At 37.2% G+C, this 15,548-nt stretch overlaps 1 protein-coding gene across 1 annotated transcript; it reads left to right on the forward strand.

The window, feature by feature from the left end:
* The first annotated feature begins 361 nt into the window (after positions 1 to 361).
* LOC106055984 (uncharacterized) lies at positions 362 to 13,980 on the forward strand. Its single transcript, XM_056006529.1, has 4 exons — positions 362 to 529; positions 2,272 to 2,313; positions 13,184 to 13,343; positions 13,542 to 13,980. Exons 1-4 carry the CDS (start codon positions 431 to 433, stop codon positions 13,823 to 13,825), a joined length of 585 nt encoding a protein of 194 aa, XP_055862504.1. The 5' UTR covers positions 362 to 430; the 3' UTR covers positions 13,826 to 13,980.
* The last annotated feature ends 1,568 nt before the right edge of the window (positions 13,981 to 15,548 follow it).

The following is a 15,548-nucleotide window of genomic DNA, read 5'->3' on the forward strand; positions in this document are numbered from 1 at the left end:
TTGAGAACATTTTGTCATGTATTTCAAGGAGAGAAGGGCATCCTATTTCACTGGAATCGCCACAAGACGGATCAGGCAGAATGAAGTCCTATCTTGGAAACCGTTTCAGACATCCTGCAATTATTTACATTATAATTGTATAATTGTGTATATTATGATGTATTGTTATAACATTTAAGTTGTTGAAATATTGCTCGAAAAAAATCTGAGTCTGTTCTTGTTACGTCCCTTGATCGACCTGTGTCCCACTTTCGCTCCCTACCTTGTGCAAATACATCTGTGACCTTCAGAAAATATCATTCAAATTATATTTAGAAATATGTTTGGAATGTTGATCTCTAAAAGTAGGCTAACCTAGGGATTAACAACTCCATACATTTGTTCCCCTTTTTAATGCAACTTCAGACTAAAGAATAGTGACCATTTCAAGATGACTAGCTGTATGTCTGTCGTAGTGCTGGTACTGGTGCCCCTTCTGTTTGGAGGGAGTCACTCGCAAATAGTAGAAGGTCCTGAAATCATTCTTCAGGTAGGTTAATTTTATGCGTACGATTGTTTAAAAAAACGATTTGTTTTTAACGATGATTTTTTGTTTCAGAAAGATCGTCAACTGTTATGGGTGAAATTTATTATTCGCTTTGAAGACCAAAAAATAAATGAGACAAAAAATTTTGATTTTTTTTACGTAGAATTAAAATTAGTCTCCAGATGTCAATGTGAAAGTTTGTTTTACTTGCTTCGGATGGTCATATTTCGGAAGATTATTAAATCCTATCCCAAAATTCCGGCTGGACGGCGGTGAATGGCGGAGAGCATATTTCGAGCCCTGGACCATCGAAACCATCGATTGAGAAGAATGCTTACCACACTATCAGATGACAACAAGAAAGGCTTCAATAATTCCATATCAAACATTTCTTGAGGTCAAGAGCCTAGAGACTCGGATTTCGTCTGTCATTGCTGAAGCATGGGAGTCATCATTAACGAGACAATACAATTGAAAACTATCAAGTTCTATATGTTTCACTCTTTGTAAGCTAAGAACCTAAAATGTAATGATAGAAACATTTTTGTATTATCTAATTTTTTTAAACATATTTTGTAAAATTTAACTTCATAAATATTTAGTAAAATATAATTTTTTAAATATTACGGAATTAAAAGAAACAAAAAAACTCTCTTTTTAACTCATAAGTATAGCAATATTTTAAAAAAATGTCCGTCTTTCCGTCCGTTTGTCAGGTTTATATCTCAACCTAAATAAGATAAAAAAAATAATTTTAAAAAAAGCTTATATTAAGCGTATCAATTAGTTTGGATCAGTCATGGAAGTAACATCAATTTGTGCGATAAGAAATATTTTTACCAATTATTTTTGTTTAGCACAATTTCATGCTTTTAGCTTTCTTAATACGTTATGATTTGTCTGGACAAGTTGGAAAAAGGACGTGGGGCGGGGGGGGGGTAGAAAGAAAAGGTATCTGGTTGATCGCTTTTGAGACTTGGTCCAACTCGTGGGCTCAAGCTTCCTCAGACTGATCAAGCCCATACACTAACCGCTATGCCAGCGATGCGCTTATATAATAAATAAATCTATTATGGCTTTTATATAGAGTTACTTTCATGCTTATAGCATGCTCAGAGCGCTTTGGTCCAATCTCAGGTATCTACGAGAAGGTTTTTCCGTGATGCCTTCAGGCGCTCAGTAAACACAACTCTGCCCGAGTCGGGTGTCGAACCTCGAACCCGCTGACTCTAGCCAACCCAAGCCAAGTTCAAGCGCACTTAGCCTCTTGACCACTCTTCCCACGCTAATGAAGATAGAAGATATTGTTAGATTCAAACTTTAAAGTGACGACCTACAAAGTATAAAGGAGACTAATTCAACTTATACCACCTTATCAGTCAAGTACAATTTCTTTCACTTGTTCAAGATACCAACAAATATAATTAGTTAATTAACTAAATAGTTATTTTTTTAAATTGATTCTTGTTTTGTCAGGTAAAAGAAATACTTGTGCAACTTTTCTGCTTTATCCGAGATAGGGTGTGGGAGAAATAACGTGTACAAAATTTTTACCTGACAGAGTGAGTTGTCGTAAGCTTTGTAAAAACTAGGCAATTAAAAGTCTGATTTCATACTATTTCTTACCTACGTTTTGGTCTACTGAAAGCAAACCAATCTCTTGTTAAAATGACATAATCAGTCGAATTGTTGTTAATAATAATGGCTTGGAATACGTTAGTAAATAGGATCTTCTTTCATTTCAGGCCACGTATGAGGAACCTTTAACAGCACCTCCAGGATGTGAGGTAAAAGACACTTAGAGAGTACATTCACAGTCATAAGAAACAGAGCCACGGTACCACCAGTTGTACCTTAACCGCGAGAGTCATAATCACATTTTACTTCACCACATCTTCTACTATCATAACATCACATAAATACTAGCATCAGTACTGCCATCATCGCTTGCACTACCACAACACATTTATCTATCTCCATCCCCACTATCACTCCACTATTCATCTTCACCATCTCTACTACCACTGCTATCACCATCGCCATCAATACCAGCATGACCATTCCTAACACATCCAACATAACTACCAAATTTACATATACCATAACTCTCACTACCACTCGCTAGATACCATTCATTCACAACAAAAACCATCAGCACAGCATCTTTGACAATCGCCATTGCAACATTGCCATCATTACTACCATTACAATCACAACTAGCATCGCCACCACAGCCTTCATTATCATTGCATTACCATCACTATTACCATCACCATCATAACCTCAAAAACCTACCATCATTTTAAAATCACTACTACCATTATAATTACAATCACCATTACCATCACAACCATCATTACGATTACCACTACTAATCACAATAACAAGCATATGCCTACACTTCTCCTTAAGAAACATGATGCAAACGTTCGGTAAGAATGATTATCGGAACTCATTTTGGAAACATTTTTGTAAAGACGACATTGGTCGATCAGGAAGGGTAGTTTTTCAATCCTAAGGATTGCTTAGGCCTATATGCTCTGTTAGTTGTAAATTTCATTGTACATGGCGATTAGAACAGAGTGTATAGCCCTTACAGTCTAGAGAAAATAGTGCTCAAGTCTAGTAATTTTACCATTCAGCTTTTGCGTTGACAAATGGCCTATTATTGGCTTGGAAGAAAGTCTTTGCAATGTAACTTCTCAAATGGTTCTGTTCAAATGTTTAATATTGGAGTAAGTGCATGCCTTCTAGGAATATTGAAGCAGAACTTTTTTCTATGCTGCGTATTCATTGTGGCCTTAGTGTCAAACCAAGGTGTGCAAAGTCTCGAGATTATAAGATAAATTAGTATCAAACCAAGGTGTGCAATGTCTCTAGATTATAGGGTCAATTAGTATCAAACCAAGGTGTGCAAAGTCTCTAGATTATAGAGTAAATTAGTATCAAACCAAGGTGTGCAAAGTCTCTAGACTATAGGGTAAATTAGTATCAAACCAAGGTGTGCAATGTCTGTAGATTATAGGGTAAATTAGTGTCAAACCAAGGTGTGCAAAGTCTCAAGATTATAGAGTAAATTAGTATCAAACCAAGGTGTGCAAAGTCTCTAGATTATAGGGTAACTTAGTGTCAAACCAAGGTGTGCAATGTCTCTAGATTATAGGGTAAGTTAGTGTCAAACCAAGGTGTGCAAAGTCTCTAGATGATAGGGTAATTTAGTGTCAAACCAAGGTGTGCAAAGTCTCTAGATGATAGGGTAACTTAGTGTCGAACTAAGGTGTGCAAAGTCTCTAGGTGATAGGGTAACTTAGTATCAAACCAAGTGATGCAAAGTCTCTAGATGATAGGGTAACTTAGTATCAAACCAAGTGATGCAAAGTCTCTAGATGATAGGGTAACTTAGTATCAAACTAAGGTGTGCAAAGTCTCTAGATGATAGGATAACTTAGTATCAAACCAAGTGATGCAAAGTCGCTAGATGATAGGGTAACTTAGTATCAAACTAAGTGATGCAAAGTCTCTAGATGATAGGGTAACTTAGTATCAAACCAAGTGATGCAAAGTCTCTAGATGATAGGGTAACTTAGTATCAAACCAAGTGATGCAAAGTCTCTAGATAATAGGGTAACTTAGTATCAAACCAAGATGTGCAAAGTCTCTAGATGATAGGGTAACTTAGTATCAAACCAAGTGATGCAAAGTCTCTAGATGATAGGGTAACTTAGTATCAAACCAAGATATGCAAAGTCTCTAGATGATAGGGTAACTTAGTATCAAACCAAGTGATGCAAAGTCTCTAGATGATAGGGTAACTTAGTATCAAACTAAGGTGTGCAAAGTCTCTAGATGATAGGGTAAATTAGTATCAAACCAAGTAATGCAAAGTCTCTAGATGATAGGGTAAATTAGTATCAAACCAAGTGATGCAAAGTCTCTAGATGATAGGGTAAATTAGTATCAAACCAAGTGATGCAAAGTCGCTAGATGATAGGGTAACTTAGTATCAAACCAAGGTGTGCAAAGTCTCTAGATGATAGGGTAACTTAGTATCAAACCAAGTGATGCAAAGTCTCTAGATGATAGGGTAACTTAGTATCAAACTAAGTGATGCAAAGTCTCTAGATGATAGGGTAACTTAGTATCAAACCAAGTGATGCAAAGTCTCTAGATGATAGGGTAACTTAGTATCAAACCAAGTGATGCAAAGTCTCTAGATGATAGGGTAACTTAGTATCAAACCAAGATGTGCAAAGTCTCTAGATGATAGGGTAACTTAGTATCAAACCAAGTGATGCAAAGTCTCTAGATGATAGGGTAACTTAGTATCAAACCAAGATATGCAAAGTCTCTAGATGATAGGGTAACTTAGTATCAAACCAAGTGATGCAAAGTCTCTAGATAATAGGGTAACTTAGTATCAAACCAAGTGATGCAAAGTCTCTAGATGATAGGGTAAATTAGTATCAAACCAAGTGATGCAAAGTCTCTAGATGATAGGGTAAATTAGTATCAAACCAAGTGATGCAAAGTCGCTAGATGATAGGGTAACTTAGTATCAAACCAAGTGATGCAAAGTCTCTAGATGATAGGGTAACTTAGTATCAAACCAAGTGATGCAAAGTCGCTAGATGATAGGGTAACTTAGTATCAAACCAAGGTGTGCAAAGTCTCTAGATGATAGGGTAACCACAGTGTTACCAAAACGTATGTAGATAGATGTTTGTATAAAGAAACAAAAAAATAAAGTTTAAATTGACCGAGGTATGTTTGGTTTGTGTTAGTGTTTTATAAATTATATACCTTTTTATTGCGGTTATTTCTGATAGGGAGAGAACAAACTGTAAGCTAATAATAAATGGCTCTAAATCAACACCGATAACAGTAAACTCAGGTGTACCTCAAGGAACAGTCTTGGGTCCACTACTATTTTTTATTTACATAAATGATTTACCAAATTGCATTACTTCAGGAACAAAAGTCAGATTATTTGCAGACGATTGCATAATATATAGAACAATAAAAACCACACAAGACACAGATATTTTACAAAGAGAATTAGATGAATTACAGAAATGGGAATCAAATTGGAGCATGTCTTTCCACCCAGAAAAATGTCAGTTGTTAAGAGTAACAAAAAAACTAAAACAAATTAATTCCACTTATCTTATTCATGGCAAACCAGTAACACAGACTAAAAACACAAAATACCTAGGTGTTATAATAAATGAAAAACTGTCATGGAATCTACATATTGATGAAACTACAAAAAAATCAAAGCATTAGGATTTATTAAAAGAAATTTCTATAAATCAAATAAGAACATAAAACTAAAATGTTATTTAACCTTGGTTAGGCCAATAATAGAATATGCATCTTCCGTTTGGGACCCCTCAACTCAAGAAAACATTAAGAAACTGGAACAGACACAAAATAGAGCAGTGAGATTCATAACAAACGAATATTCACATTTGACACCTTAAGTAAAATCATTAAATTTAGAAAGCCTTCAGGACAGAAGGCTCAAAAGTAAAGTAGCAATCATACATAAAACACTGAACCATAATCTTCAAATACAAAAACAAAATTTAATAAAATACTCTGAAAGACACAAAGATAAAGGCACATTCCTCGTCCCATATGCTAGGACAAATTTGTACAAATACTTCTTCTTCCCTAGTGCTATTAGAGCATGGAATGGGTTGCCTGAGCTAGCCAGGAAAACCAGTGACTTGGCAGAATTTAAGTCATTGGTTAATATGCATGACTAAATGCATGACGCGTAGGACGTAATCATCTTCTTTTTTGAAGTAACGTCTGTATTATATAAGATAAGAAAAGAACTTCATCTTATATAGTTTAAAAAAAAAAAAGTAGAAATGGTGGTTTCTACTTTGGTGAAGAGTCTATTACAGCCTACAATAAGATGGTACGCATATGTTTCATACTAGGACAATACATTAATTAAAGCTTGTTCCTGCAAAGAAATGCCCTATTCAAGTGCTATAACCCGAGCGACGTAAGCGGAAAGACAGCAGTGTCAAGTATTTTTATCTTTGATGTCATTCGCAAAATAATAAGATTTTTAAAAACAAAATAATGGTCGACCTCGAGTTTTCCAGGTTTAAGTTAAAAATCTTAGAATATGGTTCTCATTTATATACATATACCTTCAAATTTAAAAAATCGTTAAAGCCTTTTTTTTTGTTGTTGTTGTTGTTTTGTGTGATCCTTGGACAGACGCACTATACAATACTAAAAGTGGCTTTTCCTCTTGCGGACACAGATAAAAAAAAATTGGCTTAAGAAGTTTTTTTTCGAAGGCATTTTTGTACATACATCTCGGAAAAAGGGGCCGCCCCATCAGTCTTTTTAGTGTCATTCCAAACTAAATTTCTACCGAGATGATTTAGCCATCGTTCTGTTTTCGTAGCCGAAACATGCCAACTACAAGGTGTTGAACTACAAGATGTTGAACTACAAGATGTTGAACTACAAGATGTTGAACAGGCCCACTACAAGATGTTGAACAGGCCAACTACAAGGTGTTGAACTACAAGGTGTTGAACTACAAGATGTTGAACATGCCCACTACAAGGTGTTGAACTACAAGGTGTTGAACTACAAGATGTTGAACATGCCCACTACAAGGTGTTGAACTACAAGGTGTTGAACTACAAGATGTTGAACATGCCCACTACAAGGTGTTGAACTACAAGATGCTGAACATGCCGACTACAAGGTGTTGAACTACAAGATGTTGAACATGCCGACTACAAGGTGTTGAACTACAAGATGTTGAACATGCCCACTACAAGGTGTTGAACTACAAGGTGTTGAACTACAAGGTGTTGAACTACAAGATGTTGAACATGCCCACTACAAGGTGTTGAACTACAAGGTGTTGAACTACAAGATGTTGAACATGCCCACTACAAGGTGTTGAACTACAAGGTGTTGAACTACAAGATGTTGAACATGCCCACTACAAGGTGTTGAACTACAAGGTGTTGAACATGCCCACTACAAGGTGTTGAACTACAAGATGTTGAACATGCCCACTACAAGGTGTTGAACTACAAGATGTTGAACATGCCAACTACAAGATGTTGAACATGCCCACTACAAGGTGTTGAACTACAGGATGTTGAACATGCCAACTACAAGGTGTTGAACTACAAGATGTTGAACATGCCAACTACAAGATGTTGAACATGCCAACTACAAGGTGTTGAACATGCCCACTACAAGGTGTTGAACTACAAGATGTTGAACATGCCCACTACAAGGTGTTGAACTACAAGATGTTAAACATGCAAACTACAAGGTGTTGAACTACAAGATGTTGAACATGCAAACTACAAGATGTTGAACATGCCAACTACAAGGTGTTGAACATGCCCACTACAAGGTGTTGAACTACAAGATGTTGAACATGCCCACTACATGGTGTTGAACTACAAGATGTTGAACATGCCAACAACAAGATGTTGAACATGCCCACTACAAGGTGTTGAACAACAAGATGTTGAACATGCCCACTACAAGGTATTGAACTACAAGATGTTGAACATGCCCACTACAAGGTGTTGAACTACAAGATGTTGAACAGGCCAACTACAAGATGATGAACTATAAGGTGTTAAACTACAAGGTGTTAAACTACAAGGTGTTGCACTACAAGATGTTGAACATGCCCACTACAAGGTGTTGAACTACAAGATGTTGAACTACAAGATGTTGAACTACAAGATGTTGAACTACAAGATGTTGAACATGCCCACTACAAGGTGTTGAACTACAAGATGTTGAACATGCCAACTACAAGGTGTTGAACTACAAGGTGTTGAACTACAAGGTGTTGAACTACAAGGTGTTGAACTACAAGATGTTGAACTACAAGATGTTGAACATGCCAACTACAAGGTGTTGAACTACAAGATGTTAAACATGCCAACTACAAGGTGTTGAACTACAAGATGTTGAACATGCCAACTACAAGGTGTTGAACTACAAGGTGTTAAACTACAAGATGTTGAACTACAAGATGTTGAACATGCCCACTACAAGGTGTTGAACTACAAGATGTTGAACATGCCGACTACAAGGTGTTGAACTACAAGATGTTGAACATGCCGACTACAAGGTGTTGAACTACAAGATGTTGAACATGCCCACTACAAGGTGTTGAACTACAAGATGTTGAACATGCCCACTACAAGGTGTTGAACATGCCCACTACAAGGTGTTGAACATGCCAACTACAAGGTGTTGAACTACAAGGTGTTGAACTACAAGATGTTGAACTACAAGATGTTGAACTACAAGATGTTGAACTACAAGATGTTGAACATGCCCACAACAAGGTGTTGAACTACAAGATGTTGAACATGCCAACTACAAGGTGTTGAACTACAAGGTGTTGAACTACAAGGTGTTGAACTACAAGATGTTGAACTACAAGATGTTGAACATGCCAACTACAAGGTGTTGAACTACAAGATGTTAAACATGCCAACTACAAGGTGTTGAACTACAAGATGTTGAACATGCCAACTACAAGGTGTTGAACTACAAGGTGTTAAACTACAAGATGTTGAACATGCCCACTACAAGGTGTTGAACTACAAGATGTTGAACATGCCCACTACAAGGTGTTGAACTACAAGATGTTGAACATGCCCACTACAAGGTGTTGAACTACAAGATGTTGAACATGCCGACTACAAGGTGATGAACTACAAGATGTTGAACATGCCCACTACAAGGTGTTGAACTACAAGATGTTGAACATGCCCACAACAAGGTGTTGAACTACAAGATGTTAAACATGCCGACTACAAGGTGTTGAACTACAAGATTTTGAACATGCCCACTACAAGGTGTTGAACTACAAAATGTTGAACATGCCCACTACAAGGTGTTGAACTACAAGATGTTGAACATGCCGACTACAAGGTGTTGAACTACAAGATGTTGAACATGCCCACTACAAGATGTTGAACATGCCCACTACAAGGTGTTAAACATGCCCACTACAAGGTGTTGAACTACAAGATGTTGAACATGCCCACTACAAGGTGTTGAACTACAAGGTGTTGAACAGGCCAACTACAAGGTGTTGAACTACAAGGTGTTGAACTACAAGATGTTGAACATACCCACTACAAGGTGTTGAACTACAAGATGTTGAACATGCCAACTACAAGATGTTGAACATGCCCACTACAAGGTGTTGAACTACAAGATGTTGAACATGCCAACTACAAGGTGTTGAACATGCCCACTACAAGGTGTTGAACTACAAGATGTTGAACATGCCCACTACAAGGTGTTGAACTACAAGATGTTGAACATGCCAACTACAAGATGTTGAACATGCCCACTACAAGGTGTTGAACTACAGGATGTTGAACATGCCAACTACAAGGTGTTGAACTACAAGATGTTGAACATGCCAACTACAAGATGTTGAACATGCCAACTACAAGGTGTTGAACATGCCCACTACAAGGTGTTGAACTACAAGATGTTGAACATGCCCACTACAAGGTGTTGAACTACAAGATGTTGAACATGCCAACTACAAGGTGTTGAACTACAAGATGTTGAACATGCAAACTACAAGATGTTGAACATGCCAACTACAAGGTGTTCAACATGCCCACTACAAGGTGTTGAACTACAAGATGTTGAACATGCCCACTACAAGGTGTTGAACTACAAGATGTTGAACATGCCAACTACAAGATGTTGAACATGCCCACTACAAGGTGTTGAACTACAAGATGTTGAACATGCCAACTACAAGGTGTTGAACTACAAGATGTTGAACATGCCCACTACAAGGTGTTGAACTACAAGATGTTGAACAGGCCAACTACAAGATGATGAACTATAAGGTGTTAAACTACAAGGTGTTAAACTACAAGGTGTTGCACTACAAGATGTTGAACATGCCCACTACAAGGTGTTGAACTACAAAATGTTGAACATGCCAACTACAAGGTGTTGAACTACAAGGTGTTAAACTACAAGATGTTAAACTACAAGGTGTTGAACTACAAGATGTTGAACAGGCCAACTACAAGGTGTTGAACTACAAGATGTTGAACATGCCCACCACAAGGTGTTGAACTACAAGATGTTGAACATGCTTACTACAAGGTTTTGAACTACAAGATGTTGAACATGCCCACAACAAGTTGTTGAACTACAAGATGTTGAACATGCCCACAACAATGTGTTGAACTACAAGATGTTGAACATGCCCACAACAAGGTGTTGAACTACAAGATGTTGAACAGGCCAATTACAAGGTGTTGAACTACAAGATGTTGAACTACAAGATGTTGAACATGCCCACTACAAGGTGTTGAACTACAAGATGTTGAACATGCCCACAACAAGGTGTTGAACTACAAGATGTTGAACAGGCCAATTACAAGGTGTTGAACTACAAGATGTTGAACTACAAGATGTTGAACAGGCCAACTACAAGGTGTTGAACTACAAGATGATGAACTACAAGATGTTGAACATGCCAACTTCAAGAAGTTGAACTACAAGATGTTGAACATGCCAACTACAAGGTGTTGAACTACAAGATGTTGAACATGCCAACTACAAGATGTTGAACTACAAGATGTTGAACAGGCCAACTACAAGATGTTGAACTACAAGATGTTGAACAGGCCAACTACAAGATGTTGAACTACAAGATGTTGAACAGGCCAACTACAAGGTGTTGAACTACAAGATGTTGAACAGGCCAACTACAAGATGTTGAACTACAAGATGTTGAACAGGCCAACTATAAGGTGTTGAACTACAAGATGTTGAACTACAAGATGTTGAACATGCCAACTACAAGGTGTTGAACTACAAGATGATGAACAGGCCAACTAAAAGGTGTTGAACTATAAGATGTTGAACTACAAGATGTTGAACAGGCCAACAACAAGGTGTTGAACTACAGGATGTTGAACATGCCAACTACAAGGTGTTGAACTACAAGATGTTGAACATGCCAACTACAAGTTGTTAAACTACAAGATGTTGAACTACAGGATGTTGAACAGGCCAACTACAAGGTGTTGAACTACAGGATGTTGAACATGCCAACTACAAGGTGTTGAACTACAGGATGTTGAACATGCCAACTACAAGGTGTTGAACATGCCGACTACACTATGTTGAACATGCCAACTACAAGATGTTGAACTACAAGATGTTGAACATGCCCACAACAAGGTGTTGAACTACAAGATGTTGAACAGGCCAATTACAAGGTGTTGAACTACAAGATGTTGAACTACAAGATGTTGAACAGGCCAACTACAAGGTGTTGAACTACAAGATGATGAACTACAAGATGTTGAACATGCCAACTTCAAGAAGTTGAACTACAAGATGTTGAACATGCCAACTACAAGGTGTTGAACTACAAGATGTTGAACATGCCAACTACAAGATGTTGAACTACAAGATGTTGAACAGGCCAACTACAAGATGTTGAACTACAAGATGTTGAACAGGCCAACTACAAGATGTTGAACTACAAGATGTTGAACAGGCCAACTACAAGGTGTTGAACTACAAGATGTTGAACAGGCCAACTACAAGATGTTGAACTACAAGATGTTGAACAGGCCAACTATAAGGTGTTGAACTACAAGATGTTGAACTACAAGATGTTGAACAGGCCAACTACAAGGTGTTGAACTACAAGATGATGAACTACAAGATGTTGAACATGCCAACTACAAGGTGTTGAACTACAAGATGATGAACAGGCCAACTAAAAGGTGTTGAACTATAAGATGTTGAACTACAAGATGTTGAACAGGCCAACAACAAGGTGTTGAACTACAGGATGTTGAACATGCCAACTACAAGGTGTTGAACTACAAGATGTTGAACATGCCAACTACAAGGTGTTGAACTACAGGATGTTGAACATGCCAACTACAAGGTGTTGAACATGCCGACTACACTATGTTGAACATGCCAACTACAAGATGTTGAACATGCCAACTACAATATGTTGAACATGCCGACTACAAGATGTTGAACATGCCAACTACAATATGTTGAACATGCCGACTACAAGAAGCCTATTACTGACATTAACTATCACTCACCTCTCGGTAGATCCATAAGTCTATTATTACATTTTCATACCTATTCGTCCCTTCCACTCATTTTATACTTTTTAATACGCTCTACCAACGTATATGAATTGTAAAATGAATCTAATACATGAAATGTGAACAAAACTCCTTAAAGGTGTAACGGGCTCTTCTAGAACTAAAGACATAACATATAGAGTTTAGAGTGGGCACAAACGAGCTCTTTGAACTTCACATGGTCTAATATGCCGCATGCACTGGTACAGAATTTTATAGTTTACGCTACAGCGTCCCTCATCCATCTCGCTGATTGCTAAACTAACATGCCAGTTTGAAATCCTTTCATTTGATTTCTTGTATTTTGACACTTATTGGTAAAGAGACGTTCCAACTATTAACACACACACACACACACACACACCACGCCCATGTCTAGCTGTCATTGCCTATGTCATACACAACGCTTGGACTGACTCATTCTATATTTCGCTGTTCTTGTGACGTGTCTGAGTTCTCAATTTCCTTGCAGGACTTACCCAGACCTGACTTTGGACCATGCGCCAACTGTGACTGTGTGGTCGATGCAGGAGTCGCTGGCTGGGAATGTTCAATGGTGGATTGTTTCGACGTGCCCTGCGTAGACAAGATTCCCAGGCCAGAACTATGCTGCGCTGATGAGTGTCCCAATGGTTAGTTGTCTAACAGACAGACATTCTGATAGATAAATAGATAGATAGATAGATAGATAGATAGATAGATGGATGATAGATAGATAGATAGATAGATAGATAGATAGATAGATAGATAGATAGATAGATAGATAGATAGATAGATAGATAGATAGATAGATAGATAAGAAAGAAAATTAAATGTCTATTTTCGCTCAGGTCCAAACTGTGCAGTTAATGGTGTCATCATCTCTGTTGATGAAGTCAAACTTATCAACGGTTCCAAGTGTTATTGTGTCTATGAGATAGCGACCATACCTCCTCGAGCAGTCTGCGACCCTATAACGACAACGCCCAAACTGACAACTAGAAAAATAACCACTACTAAATCAACCACTACTAGAGCTACTACAAGGAAAATCACTACTCCTAAACCTACCACTACTAGAGCTACTACAAAGACAACAAAGAAGACCACTAAAAAACCCATCGGGAAACCTTAAAACTTAGGAAACAGAACCATGGCGTAATGTCTGTATCATTGGAAGCTATTTTGATCGCTGAATACACTCACAAATGAAAGTTTCTAAGATAATTAAAAAATAAAAGCATATCAATATACAAATTGTATCAAGAAAAATAAAATAAATTCAATTTGTCAGGTTTTTATTTAATTGATTCGATTGCTTTTAGATTAATGGCGATTTATCTTCAACTACCCTTAGTCTGCTGGACACGAAGGACTTCACACATGCGCTGATCTCTGTCTCTCGCCTTGACTAGAATCTCTTTCAATGACAGTCCCGTTAATTCTAGCATGTTGTCTTCCCATCGCTTTCTTTGCCTGCCTGTTTTTCTTTTTCCTGGTACTGTTTCCTGCAGGAAAGTCTTTGCGATCACTCAGGACCTCAAGATACAATTTTAAGCAGGTCATCGTAGGGTTATTGTGATCCTCTTATGGATTTCCTCATATCTGTGATATGGTCTTTGTTGGTGATACCTAAGGTCCTTCTATAGCATTTCAATTCCAAGGCTAGAATTCTCCTCTCTAATTAGCGGAGCAATTCTCGCAGACACAAATGTAATCTTGACCAAGTTGCGCATCAATTTTAAATCTAATTTTATAATTTTAAAAATGCCTTATTCTAATTCTAAAAGAATGAATGATAAAGAACTGATCACTATGAATAAAGTGAAATACTTAAATATCTGAACATCGAATTATGAATATAAGTCATCCGTTTTTATTGAGAACATTTGAAATGTAGTGTTCCATCTTTTCCAATTTTTACACAACCTCTATTCAAGTCAGAACTTCATGGAGAGTAGGAGGGCAGTACCTGAATGCTGATCTCAAAAACGGCTCAAACGATTTTCATAAATATATAAATAAGTAGATGTATATCACTGAGAAAAGAATTGCTAGGTCGTTGGCCACACGGAGACAACTCGAGTTTGATTGTTTTAGTTTTTCAAAGTAAAAAAAAATACATTTTAATTTGGATTTAAATAGGAGTACAAACAAAAACGGCTTAGTCAGCCGTAGTGGACCGATAACTGAGTTTTTATTAAATTTAAAGTGACTTAACGTTTATTGATAGATTATTTAAGCTTTGCTCATATTTTTCATAAATGTAATATAGATTACATCTAGGTTCTAGATCTAGAAGTACATCTAGAACTAGACTAGATATTAAGAGTTCTTATCTTATTTTATATAATACAGATGTTACTTCAAAAAAGAAGATGATTACGTCCTACGCGTCATAGAATTTTGAGTGCGTAATTTGCTTTTTTTTTTTAATAAAAGTTGTATTTTCTAGCTTCAAACCGCGCTGAAGGGGGGCTTAAACTCAAAACCCCATTGGCAACGCTCATAGCATTTTGAGTGCGTAATTTGATTTTTTTCATATTGAAGAGGTGGTTTTTAGCTGCAAACCCCGCTGGAGGAGGGGTTTTAAATACAAAACCCCTCTTGGCTACGCTCATAGAATTTGGTGACTTAAAAATTAATAGTCCTATATTGAAGAGAGGGTTTTATCATTAATTTCTTTATCCTTAAGTCTTCATTAGCTGTGCTCTTGGAATTTCAAATTTATTGTTTGCATTATTTTTTTTTAATTGTTTCATAGAATGGGGGGGGGGGGATTTAACTGCAGAACCCCCTGGTCGGATGGTTTAAACTCAAAATCCCTAGGCTGCGCTTGGGCAAGTGATGGTTTAATA

Source organism: Biomphalaria glabrata, chromosome 12 (genome assembly GCF_947242115.1).
Source record: "Biomphalaria glabrata chromosome 12, xgBioGlab47.1, whole genome shotgun sequence".
NCBI lineage: Eukaryota > Metazoa > Mollusca > Gastropoda > Planorbidae > Biomphalaria > Biomphalaria glabrata.

What these genes read in the sequence shown, in the direction of transcription:
- LOC106055984 (XM_056006529.1), top strand. Translation starts at nt 431, where the DNA reads ATGACTAGCTGTATGTCTGTCGTAGTGCTGGTACTGGTGCCCCTTCTG. An exon ending in GTCCTGAAATCATTCTTCAG is followed by an intron (nt 530 to 2,271) that starts GTAGGTTAATTT and finishes CTTTCATTTCAG; the next exon opens with GCCACGTATGAGGAACCTTT. An exon ending in CGCTGATGAGTGTCCCAATG is followed by an intron (nt 13,344 to 13,541) that starts GTTAGTTGTCTA and finishes ATTTTCGCTCAG; the next exon opens with GTCCAAACTGTGCAGTTAAT.